This window comes from Myotis davidii, unplaced genomic scaffold (genome assembly GCF_000327345.1).
Source record: "Myotis davidii unplaced genomic scaffold, ASM32734v1 scaffold98, whole genome shotgun sequence".
Lineage (NCBI taxonomy): Eukaryota > Metazoa > Chordata > Mammalia > Chiroptera > Vespertilionidae > Myotis > Myotis davidii.
In genome coordinates this window covers 4,570,679-4,586,711 of record NW_006294654.1, presented here as the reverse complement: position 1 = coordinate 4,586,711, position 16,033 = coordinate 4,570,679, and the positions used below count along the sequence as shown (strand labels likewise).

General features: G+C 38.0%; 1 protein-coding gene and 1 long non-coding RNA gene across 2 annotated transcripts in view; both read left to right on the top strand.

Moving 5' to 3' along the window:
• The first annotated feature begins 1,444 nt into the window (after positions 1 to 1,444).
• Positions 1,445 to 11,226, top strand: LOC107183967. Its single transcript, XR_001514782.1, has 3 exons — positions 1,445 to 1,596; positions 2,911 to 2,988; positions 11,162 to 11,226. It is a non-coding gene; the product is annotated as an uncharacterized LOC107183967 (long non-coding RNA).
• A 2,004-nt stretch (positions 11,227 to 13,230) lies between these two features.
• The window catches only part of RASEF (RAS and EF-hand domain containing), a 71,381-nt gene continuing 68,578 nt past the window's right edge, over positions 13,231 to 16,033 (top strand). Inside the window, exons 1-2 of the mRNA XM_006769030.2 lie at positions 13,231 to 13,296; positions 14,454 to 14,531. Coding sequence (XP_006769093.1) covers positions 13,231 to 13,296; positions 14,454 to 14,531 — 144 coding nt within the window. The remainder of the gene's footprint in view (positions 13,297 to 14,453; positions 14,532 to 16,033) is intronic.

Here is a 16,033-nt window from a genome sequence, read left to right as displayed (position 1 = left end):
ACACCCCACACAGGGGATCAAGCCTGCAACCCAGTCATGTGCCCTGACGAGGAATTGAACCATGACCTCCTGGTTCAGAGGTTGACGCTCAACCACTGAACATGCTGGCCCAGCACCTGTGATCTTTTTTACATAAAATGGGAGTAGCTCCTGTCATGCATGTGAGGGGACATACTGATACTTCCTGCAGTATCAGTAAGGCTGCGATTACAGAGGATGAGGTCCAAAACTGACTAGATTCTAAGGATTCAAGGAGTCCAATTCAGCTCAAAAAGAAATAATAGAGTGACATATCCAATGGATGAATAACTTTCTAATATAAAGCACTTATATCTAGGCAGGCAAACCAGCATCTCCCACTTTGCCACTCTGTATTGGTAATGCAATTCTAATGTGCTCCCAGATTCAATGTGGATTGAAGGTAGACCAGACCGAGGTCTTGGCTGGAGTTTCCAACACTTTTTAGTGAAAAGTTTAAAATATACTTAAAAGTTGAAGAAATTATACAGTTAACACAAATACCATCTTGGCTTTACAATTAAGTGATAGTATAGTCACTTTATCACAAATCTATCTACCCATTCCTCTATTGTCCATCAATCCATCTTTTTAAAAAATAATTTTGAAGTAAGTTATAGGTATCTGGTATACTTCATTCCTAAATAGTTTAGTATGTGTATCATTACAGTTCTTTTTGAGATAAAATTTATATATAATGAATGCACATATTGTAAATGCACTACTTATGGGGTTTTGACAAATGTGTACACTTATGTAACCCACCCCTATCCAGATATAGAACATTACCCCCCCTCCCCCAGAAAGTTGCCTCATATCTCTTCTCACTTAATCCCCACACTACCATCCTCCAGAGCTAATCACTGTTCTGAATTTTCCCACTATAAATCAGTTTGCCTTGCTGGAAAAGAATATTTTTTTAGGCTACAAAGTTAATACATATTTATTAAAAAGCATTTTAAAACAATATTTAAAGAACATAATGGAGATTTTAAAATATATAAAACATCTTGTAGTCATCATTTTCCCTTAAGCCTTGGTTTTCTCAATTAAAAGCTCTTCATAAAAATACATATTAATGGCTACGTAATTGTTGGTTGTCTGGGTGAGCCCCTATAATCCTACAATGGCTCTTGAGCTCGTCCTCTACCCTAGTGTAATCCCCTGCCATCAGAAGGAAGCTGTGGCGGGCTCAGTGAACAGGCCAGAAGGAAGATGGGCTGGCCCAAACAGGAACATGCTAGTTTTAGTTGCTTTCATCATGTTCTTCTTCCTTCTTTCCGAGCTGTTTACATCTCAGCTTCTATGGTGATTGCTTACTCCCTAATCCTCTCTCTTAGTTGCTAAAATCTCCTGATCATGTCCTGTTCTGAAGGGATTCTGAAACCTTTCTAATGAATGCTCACTTGGTTTTAATCACCAGGAGCTGAATGTGACCAGCTGCAGTGGCCCTGGGCTTACGGGAGACAAGGTCCTGCTCCACGCAGGGGCCCTTTGCAGCAGATTGACAGCAGTGGACATAAGCTGGTCTGGGGCCACAGACGTGGGCGTGATGGCCCTTATACAGGGAGCTTCAAGGTAACGCACCCAAAATTACCTTGCCATTTGTCGTGCTCAGTCCAGAGCCCAGGCCGGAAGAGCAGGCACTATCTTGGAGGCAAGGAAAGAGGATGTGGTGAAGCATGTACTGGATTGTAAAGCAACTGATTACATATCATGGTCAGCAATAACTTCCATGGAATGAGAAATTGCAATTTTACTATATTTCTGGAAGGAAAGAGAAAACCAGACATTTTTGAATATCGATTCTGATATCACAATTGACCTCCTCTAACCTCAGTTGTCTGAGTAAGGGAAGTGATGCCACTGCCAGCCCCTCCATGGCCTGCTTCAAAGTTGCAGATGGCACGGCTGATGGGGAGGGAAGTCTTCAGTACCAGGGCTGTTACTTCGTTTTTCTTCCTTTGCTCCAAGCCATAATGTGAGATAACCATTACAATGGTAAGTGCTTTATCAAGGGTCCTCTAGTCATGCCTCTCAAAGTGAAACGTTTCCACCTAGAGTGTTTTAAGATAAGGACTTTCTATAAAGTCAACTTCAAGTTTTAGTGAAGTTTAGTCTTTTAAAATGGAGCCTTGTTTTCATAAAGAATCCATACTGCTGATATAAATTGGTGATTGTCAGGTAAGATGCTCCTTCAGCTTTTCTGATTTTGTGCATCTGATGGGAAGAAATGTGTCATATAAGAAGTACCGTTGTTTTTATGTCCCACTATATTTGGTGATAAATCTAAAATCAAGTGCTATGTGAGACTCACTATATTTTATTTTATTGTCAATTCCTAGCTAAAGCTTGGCTTGGTGATGAGCATAGAGAATCTCTGTAATGATCATTATATCATTGTCTATTTCCCTTAATTTATCTCTATAGGAAATTATTTTTGGCTTAATAACATGGTGGTGATGATGGAAACTATGGTTGTAAAGACCACACCCAGGAACATTCCATATCCCTTAAATAACCATAGTGCTTAGACACAACCAAAGCCTTGATAGAATAAATGAAATGAAAGTATGTGTTCTACAAAGACAAAATAAAAGCCATAGAAAAGAAATCCAATAAGTAAAGATAGATCTATCAATCTATATCTATCTATCTATCTATCTATCTACCTACCTACCTACCTACCTATCTATCATCTATCTATATTTGTGGCTGATTTATTGAGCCCAAAAAGTTCATAAATCAAAATTAAAGTATATTGTTTACCAAAATAAAATTCCTCTTTAGGTATTTTTGAGTCTATTTGAATAATTAACAAACTGCAAGATTTTGGTTTGAAATCTTTTTAAATAAAGACATTGAGATGTAATTTTTTTGGTTAACTTTCAGCCTTCAAGGACTCTCCATTAATGGATGCCAGGTTACAGACAAAGCCATTAAAGCCTTAGTTAAAAAGCATGGAAACAGGTAATAATGATACATTTCTCATTTGCATGTACCTTAAATTTATGTATCATCTATCAGCTTACATTGTGCATTCTGCTCTTTTATTTGTATTGCTTTATCTGGTGTTTTCATCAAGCAGTCATTGGGGTAGGAATTTGCCACTTGAGTAAACTGAGGTCCAGAAATATTAAGTGACCTGCTGACGGGCCACAGTAAGTTACAGAAGCTACACCGTCCTGTTTTAAGCATACTGTTCTTTGTGTTTTAGCTCAACTCAAGGAAACATTGTGAACACTTTTGTCCGGTCTCCTCTTGTTCAATTGTTGTTGAAAATTAAGAAAAGATAACGTATATAAAAACCTTCATGACTACTATTTAATATGCCCTCAATTAATGCTACTTTATTTTATTCCAGCCTACATTGATTATTCCTCTCTTTGAATGCCTGTACCACACATGTTTGTTCCCTAATATTTTGATAAAGATAACCTTTTTTTCCTTAGCCAACTTCTAGAGCAATAATAGCTTTTGTACCTACAGAATCTGGCACAAAGCAGGACATAATTTGGGGAAAGACCATGAATCCTTCCAACAACCTGTGAATTGTGTAATAGCTTGTTTGGCAGAAAAACACATCAAGGAGTGTGGCCCCTGTGATAAAACAAGGCTCTAGCTGGCCAATAAAAACCTCATCAAATTGAATTCTGATTGGCAAAGAATACAAGTAAATTAAGAAGGCCAATATGTCTTAAATAAGTTGGCAGCAAGTTGTGGTTTCTCTGAATTATCTCAAGTCTTTTGAATCCTAGCCCTGGAATAATTTTGACATAAGTCAATATTAAATAGAAAGATAAAACTAGGAAAGAAGCCAAAATGACCCCTGCTGCCACAGTTTCCCATCTCACCTTCACTCACTTTGGAATGTGAATGCCAATGCTTTAGTTTCAGTGGATTTTCTTGTGTCTGTGTTAAAGCTATTACTATTCAGATATAGTTGCTTCTAATTGTTTTTAATGCATAGCTTTACATTTAAAAATAGTTATACCTTCTTTGTATTTAGCAACTATTTTCCTACATTATTGAAAACTTGCCATTAGCATCATTTTAACATTTGCAAAATTTATTAACCCTCGCAAAATCTCTCAAAATTTGAACAGTTAGGATATTTCTAATATTTTAAAATAAATGCTGCCTAAAAGATACATCCTTTTGCATGGAGATTCCTGTTTCCCTTGACCGACTACTATTTAAGCTGGATTCTTCAAAGCAGGGTTTCTGGGTTTAACCACAGGCTGTCAGCCAAATCCTGGAAATTCTCAGCAATTGTGTAAACAATAAAATATTTTTTAAAAAACTTTGATAAACTCAATGTCAGCACAAATCTGTGGATTTTTATCAACTGATAGGAAAAGTAGCAAATATGGGCAGAAATATGTTCCTTCCACTTTGGAAGTTGATTTATTGGAATTAGAGGGATTTAGCCTCTTGATGAACCCATAAAACCTTTATACTGTTAGGAAGAAAGCATTCAGTCTCATTGAGGGGAGAATCTATAACATGGCATCTGGGATGAAAATAAGATGGGCTAAAGCTTGCATGGTGGTAGAAATGGCAATTTTTGATTAACAAATTGTCAGCATGGGGTAGAGTCCTTCAATTTTCAGCAATTGAAATCCCATCCTTAATCAGCTTTTGTAGAATGCCACCCACTGTTCACACAGCAGTGAGGAAGACAGTAATGAAAAATTGTAGAACTAGCATTGAATCAGAGATCATGCTGACTGGAGTATCTTTATTTTGCGTGAAGACTGTTTTGTTATTATTCAGGAATTGGCCAAAACATGTCATGTCCTCATCTTCTGCGAGTGCTTTCTTTCAGGACAATAAATGGTGCTAATAAGTTGGCAGGCCTCCCACCAAGTAGACCTTTGATATATGTTGTGTGAGCACATTTATGTGAGATCGGAATTACAAAAACACAGGGAGTGTTCCCACTTGTAATTGTGTTTTTATGTAATGCAAAATAAATCAAACAATCACATTCGTCCCAGGAAGCATAACCCGTTTATAAAATAATGACTTTTGTTTTTATAAATTGGTTTAATTAATCCATTTCTTTATTACTTATTAGGTTCCTACAATGTACCAGGCACTGTAGGAATTAAATAGATGCACAGGTGTGGCCCTGCTGTAAAACAGCTGGCATTATCCATGTACACTCCATTGTTTAGACCACAGATTTTTACTTCCTCTATATCCTTGGTCTATACTCTTCCTCTGTATTCTTGATCTGTTGAGTAAATGTGCCAATATTCTTTATATGTGACACTGCTCACTCCTCTCTCTTGTGCTTTTTCCAGAATCGAGGCTAGGATGGCTATATGAATTTTATTTATTTAATTTTGTGTTTTCTTTCTCATCCTATCTAATAAAAGAGTAATATGCAAATTGACCATCACTCCACACACAAGATGCCTGCCCCCATGTGGACACAAGATGGCCAGCCGGGGAGGGCAGTTGTGGGTGACTGGGTCGGCAGAGGAGAGCAGTTGGGAGGGACCAGGCCTGAAAGGGAGGGCAGTTAGGGGTGACCAGCCCTTGTAGGGGAGGACAGTTGGGGGTGACCGGGGTGGCAAGCCCACAGAGGGAGGCCCCGGCCACCGATTGGCGGGCTACAGCAGGTGGGCAGGGCCTCCCTCTTTGGGGTGATAGATCACGGGGCTCCTGGACTGTGAGAGGGTGCAGGCTGGGTTGAGGAACACACACACACACACACACACACACACACACACACACACACCCATGCACGAATTTCATGCACCGGACCTCTAGTTGAAGTATAAATTGCATGGAGTAAACTGAGCAAATCTTAACACATTGCGGACCAGTAGTTTTACTGTTAGCTTTACCCAGTGGCCAGATAAGTTTCTATTGAAGGAGTACAAAAAATGTTTTACATAAATGTTAAAGGAACACTTTAAAATTAAATACCCATTGCATTTTGAAGTTATTTATTACATATTCTTACAAGTTAATGTCTTTTTAAAGTATGATACTTTGAAAAACACTGTGAAGCGAGAATTCTCGTGATCTGTCTGCAATGTGTTAAGTGTACAACTCACAGAATTTCTACATCCGTGTACACCCATGTAACCACCACCCACATCAAGATATAGAATATTTCCATGACTCCAGAAATTTTTCTCGTGTTCTTCTTTAGTCATAATCTTCTTCTTCCCCCTGGAAATAACCACTCTTCTCTCTTATGTCACCATGGCTTAATTTTTACCTTTTCTTGAACTTCATTTAAATGAGATTACAGAGCAGTGTTTTGTGTGTGTGTGTATGTGTGTGTGTGTGTGTGTGTGTGTGTGTGTGTGTGTTTGGCTTCTTTCATTCAACATGTTCTTGAGTTTAATCTATGTTTTTTAGTATACACAGATTTTTAATATAGATATCCTATTTCATTTATACTGTTGTTCCGGAAGACCTTACTTGCTTAAACAGCAGGGATTTGTTGATCCTTTTGGTGTTTGCAGTGCTAGACTAGGGGCAGATACTATGTAAAGAAGACCCTCAAAAAACAGCTTCTTTCTTTATTCCCTCTGTTAAATGGCTTATAGTTATGGTGCATGTATTTTTTAAAATATTCTTGTTTATGCTTTTAAAAAAAATTATCTTAGAGAGAGATGAAGGGAGAGGGAGAGATAAACATAGATTGGCTGCCTCCTGCATGACCCCCACTGGGGATCAAGCCCACAATCTGGGCCTGTGTCCTGATCAGGAATCTAATCCATGACCTCTTGGTGTATGGGTCAACACTCAACCACTGAGCCACACTGGCCAGGCTAAAGTATTCTTAATTCTTCAAACAAGAATAATAAATTTCTGGAAATCATTTTCTTAAGTGAAAGGTTGGTCATTTTATGGCAAGTTTTAGGAAATACTTATGTAAGTTCAATACCTAGAATGTACCCAAAGAAAAAGCCATTGATATCATTAAAATCAATATATTTTTCTTTACTTTCTGTTGATAAATCTTGCAGGAATTTTCACACAAAATTTTCTGAGTGCTGCAAGTTGGCACGGTAGAAATGTCATTCTTGACCTTGTTTCAGAAGGATGTTTTAACCTTACTAATTAAGCAACCTCCATATCTACTCAGTGAAGCTCTCTTGAGAGTGGAGGGCCTTTGATTAGGAAAATTCCCTAATTGAGTAGGACCTCTCATCATAAAACAGTCATAACATGTTGATTATAGTTGTACCATTAGGAATTCCATTGCTTAACACAAATGGATTATAAAAAGAATTTGATTAACCTAAGTCAATTTTAGCCTGGAGATATTTGGAAACATTACAAAGATCAAGTCACCTTAGTAATCCAAGAGTCTAAGGAAAGAGAATGGGCTTTTGATTCATGATAGCAAAAATAAATATTGTACAATAGAGTTTGGGTTTTTATATAATAGCAATCCTCTGATGATTGCTAATGTCTAATACCTATTTTTCTCTGTCTCTCAACTTGCATGTAAAAATCTCAAGTTGCATGTAAAAATTTTTTAATGAAAATATCCATGAACACATGAAAGAAGAATCATATATAGAATTTCCGTGTACCCCTCATCCAGCTTTATAATTAACAAAATTTGTCAATCTTGTGTTATCAGTCTGCTTCACTTTTTGGTTTGCTGTGATGATTTAAAATCAAATCCCAGATACATCATTTCACCCATAAACACTTCAGTATTCACCTCTTTCAATATATGCTAAAACTTACATAGGGCTCCATTTCCTAGTGATACTAAAGGGTTTACCTGCAGTTGTGTCTTTCATATGAAAACCAACCAATCCAAAGCCCATACCAATCACCTCCCTTCACCTAGTTTCACACTCCACGCCACTAATCTGCCTGTCTTTATCGCCACAGAGCCAGGTACCAGACAACTAGGGACAGCCCCACTGTCTTGGAGCCCCATAAATTTTTCAAATGAGCCAGTCCTAAGCCTGCTTACTCTGCTTCACTCATTCCTTCCTGTGGAAACCAAAATTAAAGTGCTTGCACACATTTTCCCACTCCCTCCGCCTTTTGACTGACCCTGGAGCTTCCCTGTGTGGGAAGCCCCCTTCTTTTGGGAACTGTGAGTATAACATACTCTCTCTTCAGTGGCTTCACCACACCTGGATAATAATACATCCTATATTTTAAAGCAAGATAGTAGAGTGAGTAAAATCTCTTGGGACTAATATCAAAGCTTTGCTACTGGAAGATCTGACAAAATTAGCTGGAAACAGTTGAGGTCACAGGTCAGGTAATCAGATTGGAGGTCAGACTCTGGAAAAGAGTAACAGTAGGAAACAGGCAATGAGGTCAACAGCACTCCAGAGCTGTCATAAGTGAATGGCAATAGGCAATCATTCAGTCATCCTACTGGCTTTCTGAGGTGGGCTGAATTCCAGGGGGAATTACATTTTATATATCCCAGGAGTTTAAACATCATTTCAAATACATTCCCCTTAGGCTATAGGAAGGCAGCATCCCCTTGATCCTGATGTTGATGCCTCCCCAACATTTCTTCCTTTAGGTGACCATTTCTGCTGGTGCTACATATCCCATTCAATCTTGCCATAGTCAACAGTGAAGGACTATCTCTGAGACTTTTAGTACCTGATTCTACCTCAAGTGTTTCCTCTTCTCAGAGATGCTAGTTCTCAGGCTAACTCATATTCCAGCTTGGTTTCCACCTCAGCTAGACATTTAGATCAGACACCATAGTCCTCTCTAAATCCAATATCCTCATTTTACAGATGAGGAAACTGAGCTTCAGAGAGGAAAAGGGACTGGTACTGAGAACAAAGGCTATAAAAAGGTGAAGGGCTTTTGACACTAAAGTTCGCGTTCCCTTAATATACTGGTAATTTTCAGTAAAATCTGACTTATATTTAATATAGATCATATTTCACATTATGTTCCAGTGGACTGTAAGGCTATAGCATAATTAACATAATGAATATTTACTTAGATAATTGGGGGATTATCTCCTTATAAAAATGTCCTTATAATGGCTTATGTCATTTCATTATAATTCAGATTTTTTTCTTTCTGACTTTTGCTTATATATACACAAATACACTCACTCACAAACACCCACAAATACATAGCATAAACACATCCCACACCTGAATATTCACTCTCCTTTGGCATTAAAAAACAAACAACGATTCCGGTCAAGGGCATGTACCTTGGTTGCAGACACATCCCCAGTGGGGGGTGTGCATGAGGCAGCTGATCGATGTTTCTAACTCTCTATTCCTCTCCCTTCCTCTCTGTAAAAAATAATATATTAATAAAAAATAAAATAAATAAATAAAAAACAAACAAAAAAACTCCTTAACTCAAGTTAACCTATCTCAATGGATGGGACAATAAATTAATAGATCATGTATTAAGACACTTCAAAATAACTCATTAATTTTAATATGAATTGATTTCAAAGTATGTCCTAAAAGTAGGCTTATGCTATCAGTTTAAAGAGGCATTTTATTCTTTGTACTGGTTCTGGGAAATATATGATTAAAGCTTCATTAAGTGAGTAATGAACTCACTTATTTAAGATATAATCACAGATCCAGGGTCCATGTACCTATGCTCACTACTGAAGTGACCTGGATATGATTAGAAAGATTCCCGAGGTCAGTGATTCTCAAACTGGAGAGCCATGAGGGTCACCTGGAGGGCTTGTTCAACCACAGATCACTAGGCCACATCTAGTGATATAGTAGGTCTCAGTGCGCCCCAGGCATTTGTATTTCTAACAAGTTCCTGCTGGTTCAGAAACCACTCTTGGAGAGCCACTGCCCTAGGTAATCATTTACTTGAAAATTATACAAAAAGAGGAGCTGGTGGGAGTTTTCCTAAGTCCTTCAGAGCCAACTCATGAGCTTGCAGCCCTACGCCAAATAAACAATGTTATGACTTACTCTCTTTCCTGTGTCCTTACTATGAGCGGAAATATTCCACGAGGAGGCTCCTAAAATACATGTGAAAAATATACCAACAGCACCAGCTCCTAGAATAATGTCAATACCTGCAAGCCTTAATTCGTTAAAGCAGACAGGTTTTATATGTCTTGTAAGTAATTTGAGGATGAGGGATGGTTCCATATTCTTGTGTACTCCCAATTTGTAAGAAATCAGAAAATATTTGTATAAACCTCCATTGGCATTGAGCATGGCTATCCTGTGATTTAGCTATCGCTAGAACAAACTAAGGTAGTGCTCCTTCTACTGTAATCTGCCTTTAATCATATATGCTACTGTCTGATTTGAGTATATTGAAATAGTCAGTCCACATGATTCATGGATTTCATAGTTGTGAATTCACCTACTTGCTACAATTTATCTGTGACCCCAAATCAACACTCCTGGTGCTTTCCTGGTCATTTGTGGGCATGTGCAGAATGGGGACAAACTTGAGTTGCCCAAGGTGAATGTTCTCAGCTGAGATCCAATCTCTTTCAGCTCTCATGCTAAAGAAGTGTCCTTTTCATGGTCTATTTAGTGCCGTGTTTTTCACATTTTTGTGCTTGTGTGTGTGTGTGTGATTTTGCTGTTCAAAATGTCCCCCAAACATTGTACTGAAGTGTTTGCTATCTAGTATTTCTAAGGGCTAGAAGGTTGTGAAGTGCCTTAAGGAGAAAATATGTGTCAAATTATCTTTGTTTAGGCATGAGTTATAGTGCTGTTGGCCATGAGTTCAATGTCAATGTATCAATAATTTATATTAAATAAGGTGTCTTTAAACAAAACCTCACATAAAAGAGGTTATGTATTGATCGGTTGATAAAAATGACCAGAGGCTTGAAGGCACCTAACCGTGTATGTCCCCTAGCAGCAATGATTGTGTGCTAATCCAGCGTTTGCAGTGGCTTTCCGGAACATAAGCATCATGAGTAAGGAAATTCATCATTGCTTAGAGTTGCTGAGGATATCACATTTGTGAATTTTATTCATCTATTGATTAGATTTACCAACTCAATGTTATCAGCACTATATATTCACTTTTCAAATATGATATTAAAATGCAGCCTTTCCACCATGGAAAAGAAAAATGTCATTCAGGTGGTTTAGGGATCTGCTCTTATGCTTTGGATCAGGGAGAACAGTAATTTACTGTTGCTATTTTTTTCCCTTAGTCTTCACAAAATAGAAGTATTTGGCTGCCTTGCTCTCACTCCCAGGAGTATAGGTTCCCTGGCCCTGCAGTGTCCACACCTGCAGATCTTGAACATCGGGAGAGTCCCCAAGGTTTCTGAGACCTGCCTGGTCAAGAGCCTGAAGCACTTAGGAGAACTAACTGCACTTAATGTTGCTGGCCTCAAAATGGTGAGACCTCTTGGATTCTGACTGACTTTTTAATTTGTCTTCATGTCCTATGTTTTCAGAGCATAAAACTAATATTGCTTTCACAGCTTTTCCACCTCATCAAGTAGTAATGCTCTGAAATGGGCATTGATGGGGGAAAGAATTCCATAATACCCACGTGATAGAAAAGGTTTGGACGTAGTATTTTTCCTTCTATTCAAAAGAAGAAATATTTGAAATGGGAGGAGCAAACATGATCTCCCTAAGGAAATGGTGCTATGTAGTTATGGAGTAGATAATAGATCTAAAAGTTGACCCATTTACTGGATCTTTTGTTATTTTTATAACTAAACAAAATTTAAGGTAATTCAATAAAACTACTGAACAAATAATAGATAATGATAGTACCTATCATTTATTGAGTCCCTCCCCATGTTCCAGTATATATGAGGCACTTGTTACACACATTAATTCATTAGCTTACCCTCTTCCCTGTGTGAGAAGTAGCATTATCCCCAATTGACAGGTAGAGTCATTAAGATTCTAGGAGTTGAAAGAGAGATAGTACAGGTCACAAAGCTGGTAAACCTGGCCTCAGGTTTGCTGGTACTCTGCCCTCCATATCCCACTGGCTTCCTTCTATGTGGAAGGAGAAAAGGGTTTGACTTCTTCCTCCAGATATGATTACCAAAAGGTAATGTGACTACGGGAGAGGCTGATTTTGACAAATTGAGTGTTGATTGCAATTCTGTGAACTTGTAGTGGACAGTACCTCTGACTGAGAACTGATTGTTATCATGCTTTTTTTTATAATGGCTGATTGAAAGCCAGTGAAAGAATGTTCTGAGATAAGCAGTGGAATTATAAATTTTATGTGCTTGATTTCCTTTTTTATAGCTTCATCTTGGGCTCTGAAGTGTTCTTGCCTTGAATACGGCTCTGAATGAAGTAATAAGAGAAGAACAATACTGTATTTCTTTTTCTTTTAAATCAAAATGTCATGTCCTTGAAAGAAATTCTCCATTAAAAGTTGTCAGTCTGCTCTTAACTTACTTGATGATGCATTTAGATATGTTTGGGGAAGTCTTTTGCAAACTTAAAATTCTGGGAAGGAACAAGCTTTCATTCTTAGTCTCTTAACTAAAAATAGCAAACTCACACAGCAACAATAGCTTAATTTAACTCAATTTCCAGGCATGCACTTCTAAATCCATGAAGAGCTCCCAAATTAGCATGTGCGCCATGTTGGATTAGGGAGCAGAGCCTATTAGTTAAATTATTTCAGTCTAGTTTAATAAAGTCTATAATATTTGAGGTTCCTTAATCTAAGTATAAAATGGGATAAGCATTTCCATGACTCTCTGATTTCTATACTCAAATGGGGATTTTGTAGATTCTGGCACTAAAACAGACATATAGAGCATAGATTTGGAGCCCAGCCACAATAAGTCTTTGGGGCTGTATGTGTTGATCACAAAGCAAACCAAAGTTCCTGGCATGTGGTCAGTATTAGGTAAATTCATGTTAACTTAAACTGGCTTGCAGCCAGGCTATGAAGTCAATATTACAGTAATTACATGTCAATTAAAATTTTGTGAATCAAATCTCATTTTGAATGTATACTGAGGACTTGTTATATTTAGGAACTTTGCCTGGAATTATTTGTAAAATGAATTGCTATTTCCTAATTTCCCTACTTTCTAAGTTTGACTTTCTCTTATATAAGGTTTCCTTCGAGTGTGGATCACCTGAGGGTATGAGAAAATAGCTTAGCTTAACATGGTATCCTGGACAGGATGTTCCTGTGATTTTTTTCATTTGTTACGTCCTAGAAAGTCAAAGACTCTTCATGATGTCCTCTGAATGTTAAGCTTTTCAGTAAATTCTTAAGAAAGCCATTATGGAAGAGGGTCGTGCTCTCTTTGCTCTTGAGACTGTAGCCTTTGCGGTCCAGATGGAGTTCACGGTTTGAAAAGTGGGAGTTTGTTGCTTACATAGAGAGCATAAATGTACATATGCACTTAAATCAGATTAGAATGAGTAAAGGGAATATATATTATAGCATAATTATACTACATCATATATGGATAGATGATTGAACATAGATATATATAGATATATGTAAAGACATAGTGATGGACAGATATAAAGGTGGGTGAAGGTTGTAGTACCTGATTTTCCCTTCCTTATGGGTGTATGCTTCTATATGTATATAAATGGATAGGACTTTCAAAATCCTGTCTATTATAAATTATGAGAGGGGAAATCTGAGTCCGTGTTCAGTGCCTAGCACAATCCTAGTTGCAATTAGGTGATTATTAGTGACTTTTTAATAAAAATAACATTGTGGAATTGAATAAAATCTTAAAATTAATAGAGTACTAAGTAGTCATTAATCTTAAAATTAATAGAGTACTAAGTAGTCATTAATATGATGGTTTAAAAAATGTAGTGAGCAGTGGTTAAAATAAGAAGAAAAGTCACAGAAAATCTTGAGGTTAATCATAGGTTAGCTTTGATTCTCTTATGTTTATTAGGTTCCAGTTAGGTATATTTGATCCTCAATTTCTTAGTGTTTCATAACTCATTTTATTCTAATAGTAATTTAAAATTGAACCCACTAGGCCTAAACTTGACACTAATTTTAGATCTTATAACTATAGTAATTCCATTTTATGTCTTTAGTTTTCAAGGTCTTTCTTACTTGCTGATTTTATTATTAGAGAACCTGCGGGCTCGCATCAGATGACTGACTCCTTTCAGTTTAGTTCTCAATTGGAAACGCTTTGGAAAAAATATGGGCTTCGCACCCATCAGCCCTAGATTTGACTGTTAGCCTCAAAAAGACATTTAACTCCCAGACTCACAGTTTCCTTACTTGTAAGTGGGGGATACTAACATCTATTTTGTAGCACCATTGCAGGGATTAGAGCTAGTGCATATAAAGTGCCTAGCTCAGAATCTGACACATCTTAGGCAGCCCTCAAATGAGAACTCTCATATATTGATGATGATGATTATAAAGCCTCTGAAAAAATGCACATTTTAATCTCTAACACGCTTGATTCACTGCCCTGTCTTCCCTGTGACTGAAAATCAATTCTTGTTTGTTTCCTCCTATAGGTGAGGAATCAGATCGTTCACCTTATTGTGAGGCGATGCCCTAAACTGGACAGTCTGGTCCTCAGCTCCTGCTCTCAGGTAACAGATGCGAGCTTGGTGGAAATCAGCACGTATCTACGAACCCTCAGCTACTTCCTCCTCTGTGAGCATTTTAACCACACTCCAGCAAAGTGGTCACATTCTTCTTTAGGACTGCGGCTTTGGTCTCTTCCTTTTTCTTTATTTAAATCACTGGAATAACCAAGCCATGTTGGATAAATTAGAAGCAGGGACTCCGTTACATATCTGTGTCTGGGCAGAGCAGCCGCTTCATTCTGTGAACTCCGTTACATATCTGTGTCTGGGCAGAGCAGCCAGCTTCATTCTGTGAAGTGACCTGACCCATCCACACTGACTGAAATAGAATAAAACAGAAAGGAATGGCTTGGGGATGTGTGAGGTTTTATCTGAGCAAAGATATTTTTTGAAGGGCAAATTCAGGATATGATTTCAACAATCGCACTATGTCCATTCTGTATTCCTAAAGGGCCTGCCTTGCAATATCAACAAATGGTTCTACCGTTTCTTCCTTCCATCATCAAATATAAGCAAGACCTGGGATGGTGTGAAGAAGTAAGGGAAGGTAGAGGAAATACCCTTCATAGCAAAAGCCCACTTACCCATGAGTATTCACCAGAGAAAGGCGTGGCATTGGAAGTGATGTTCTAAATGGTCTGAGCATTATTTGCTTAATACATTCTCATCTCAAGACTCTTTCCTCCGCTTTTTTCTTTTAACCCCGAATTGCAGGGTGCAAAGGACAATGGGTAGCAACCACCCATCTTTATGTAATACGTTATAATCTGCCTCTGTTCCAGTTACAGTTGCTGCATAACAAACCACACCAGAATTGAGTGTTATAAAATAACCATTTTATTAGACTCTCAGATTCCATGGTTTGTGAATTTAGAAGGGCATAGGAAGTATAGATAGCTTATCTCTGTCTGGGACCTGAGCAGGGAAGACTCGAAGGGTTGGATGACTTAATAGTTGGTTCTAGAATCATCTGGGACTACTTCACTCACATGTCTAATAACTTGAACTCTGGACTCAGCTGATACTATCAACCAAAGAGCCTATACATGGCCTTTCCTGATAGTCTGGGCTTCTTCATAGCGTGTCAGCCTCAGGGTAGTGAGACTTCTGACATGGCTGCTCAGGGCTCAAGTATCAGTTTCCCGGGAAACAAGGAGGAAGCTGCATCATCTGTATGAACTAGCCTCAAAATTCATGTAGTCTTATTTCTCCTATACCCTATTAATTGAAGGAATGTGAAGTGTGCCCAGTTTTATAAAAGAGGGCATATAGATATCACCAATCAGTTGGAGGAATGTAAAAATTCTGTGGTCATTAAAAAAAAAAGTAGCTACTACTTATTTCAGAGTTGAGGCACCTAGGCAGGAGGTAGGGGGGTAAGAGATCAACCAAAGGACTTGTATGCATGCATATAAGCATAACCACTGGACATAAGACACTGGGGGATAGGGGAGGCTAGGGGACTGTCTAGGGCGGGGGGGAAAAATGGACACATATGTAATACC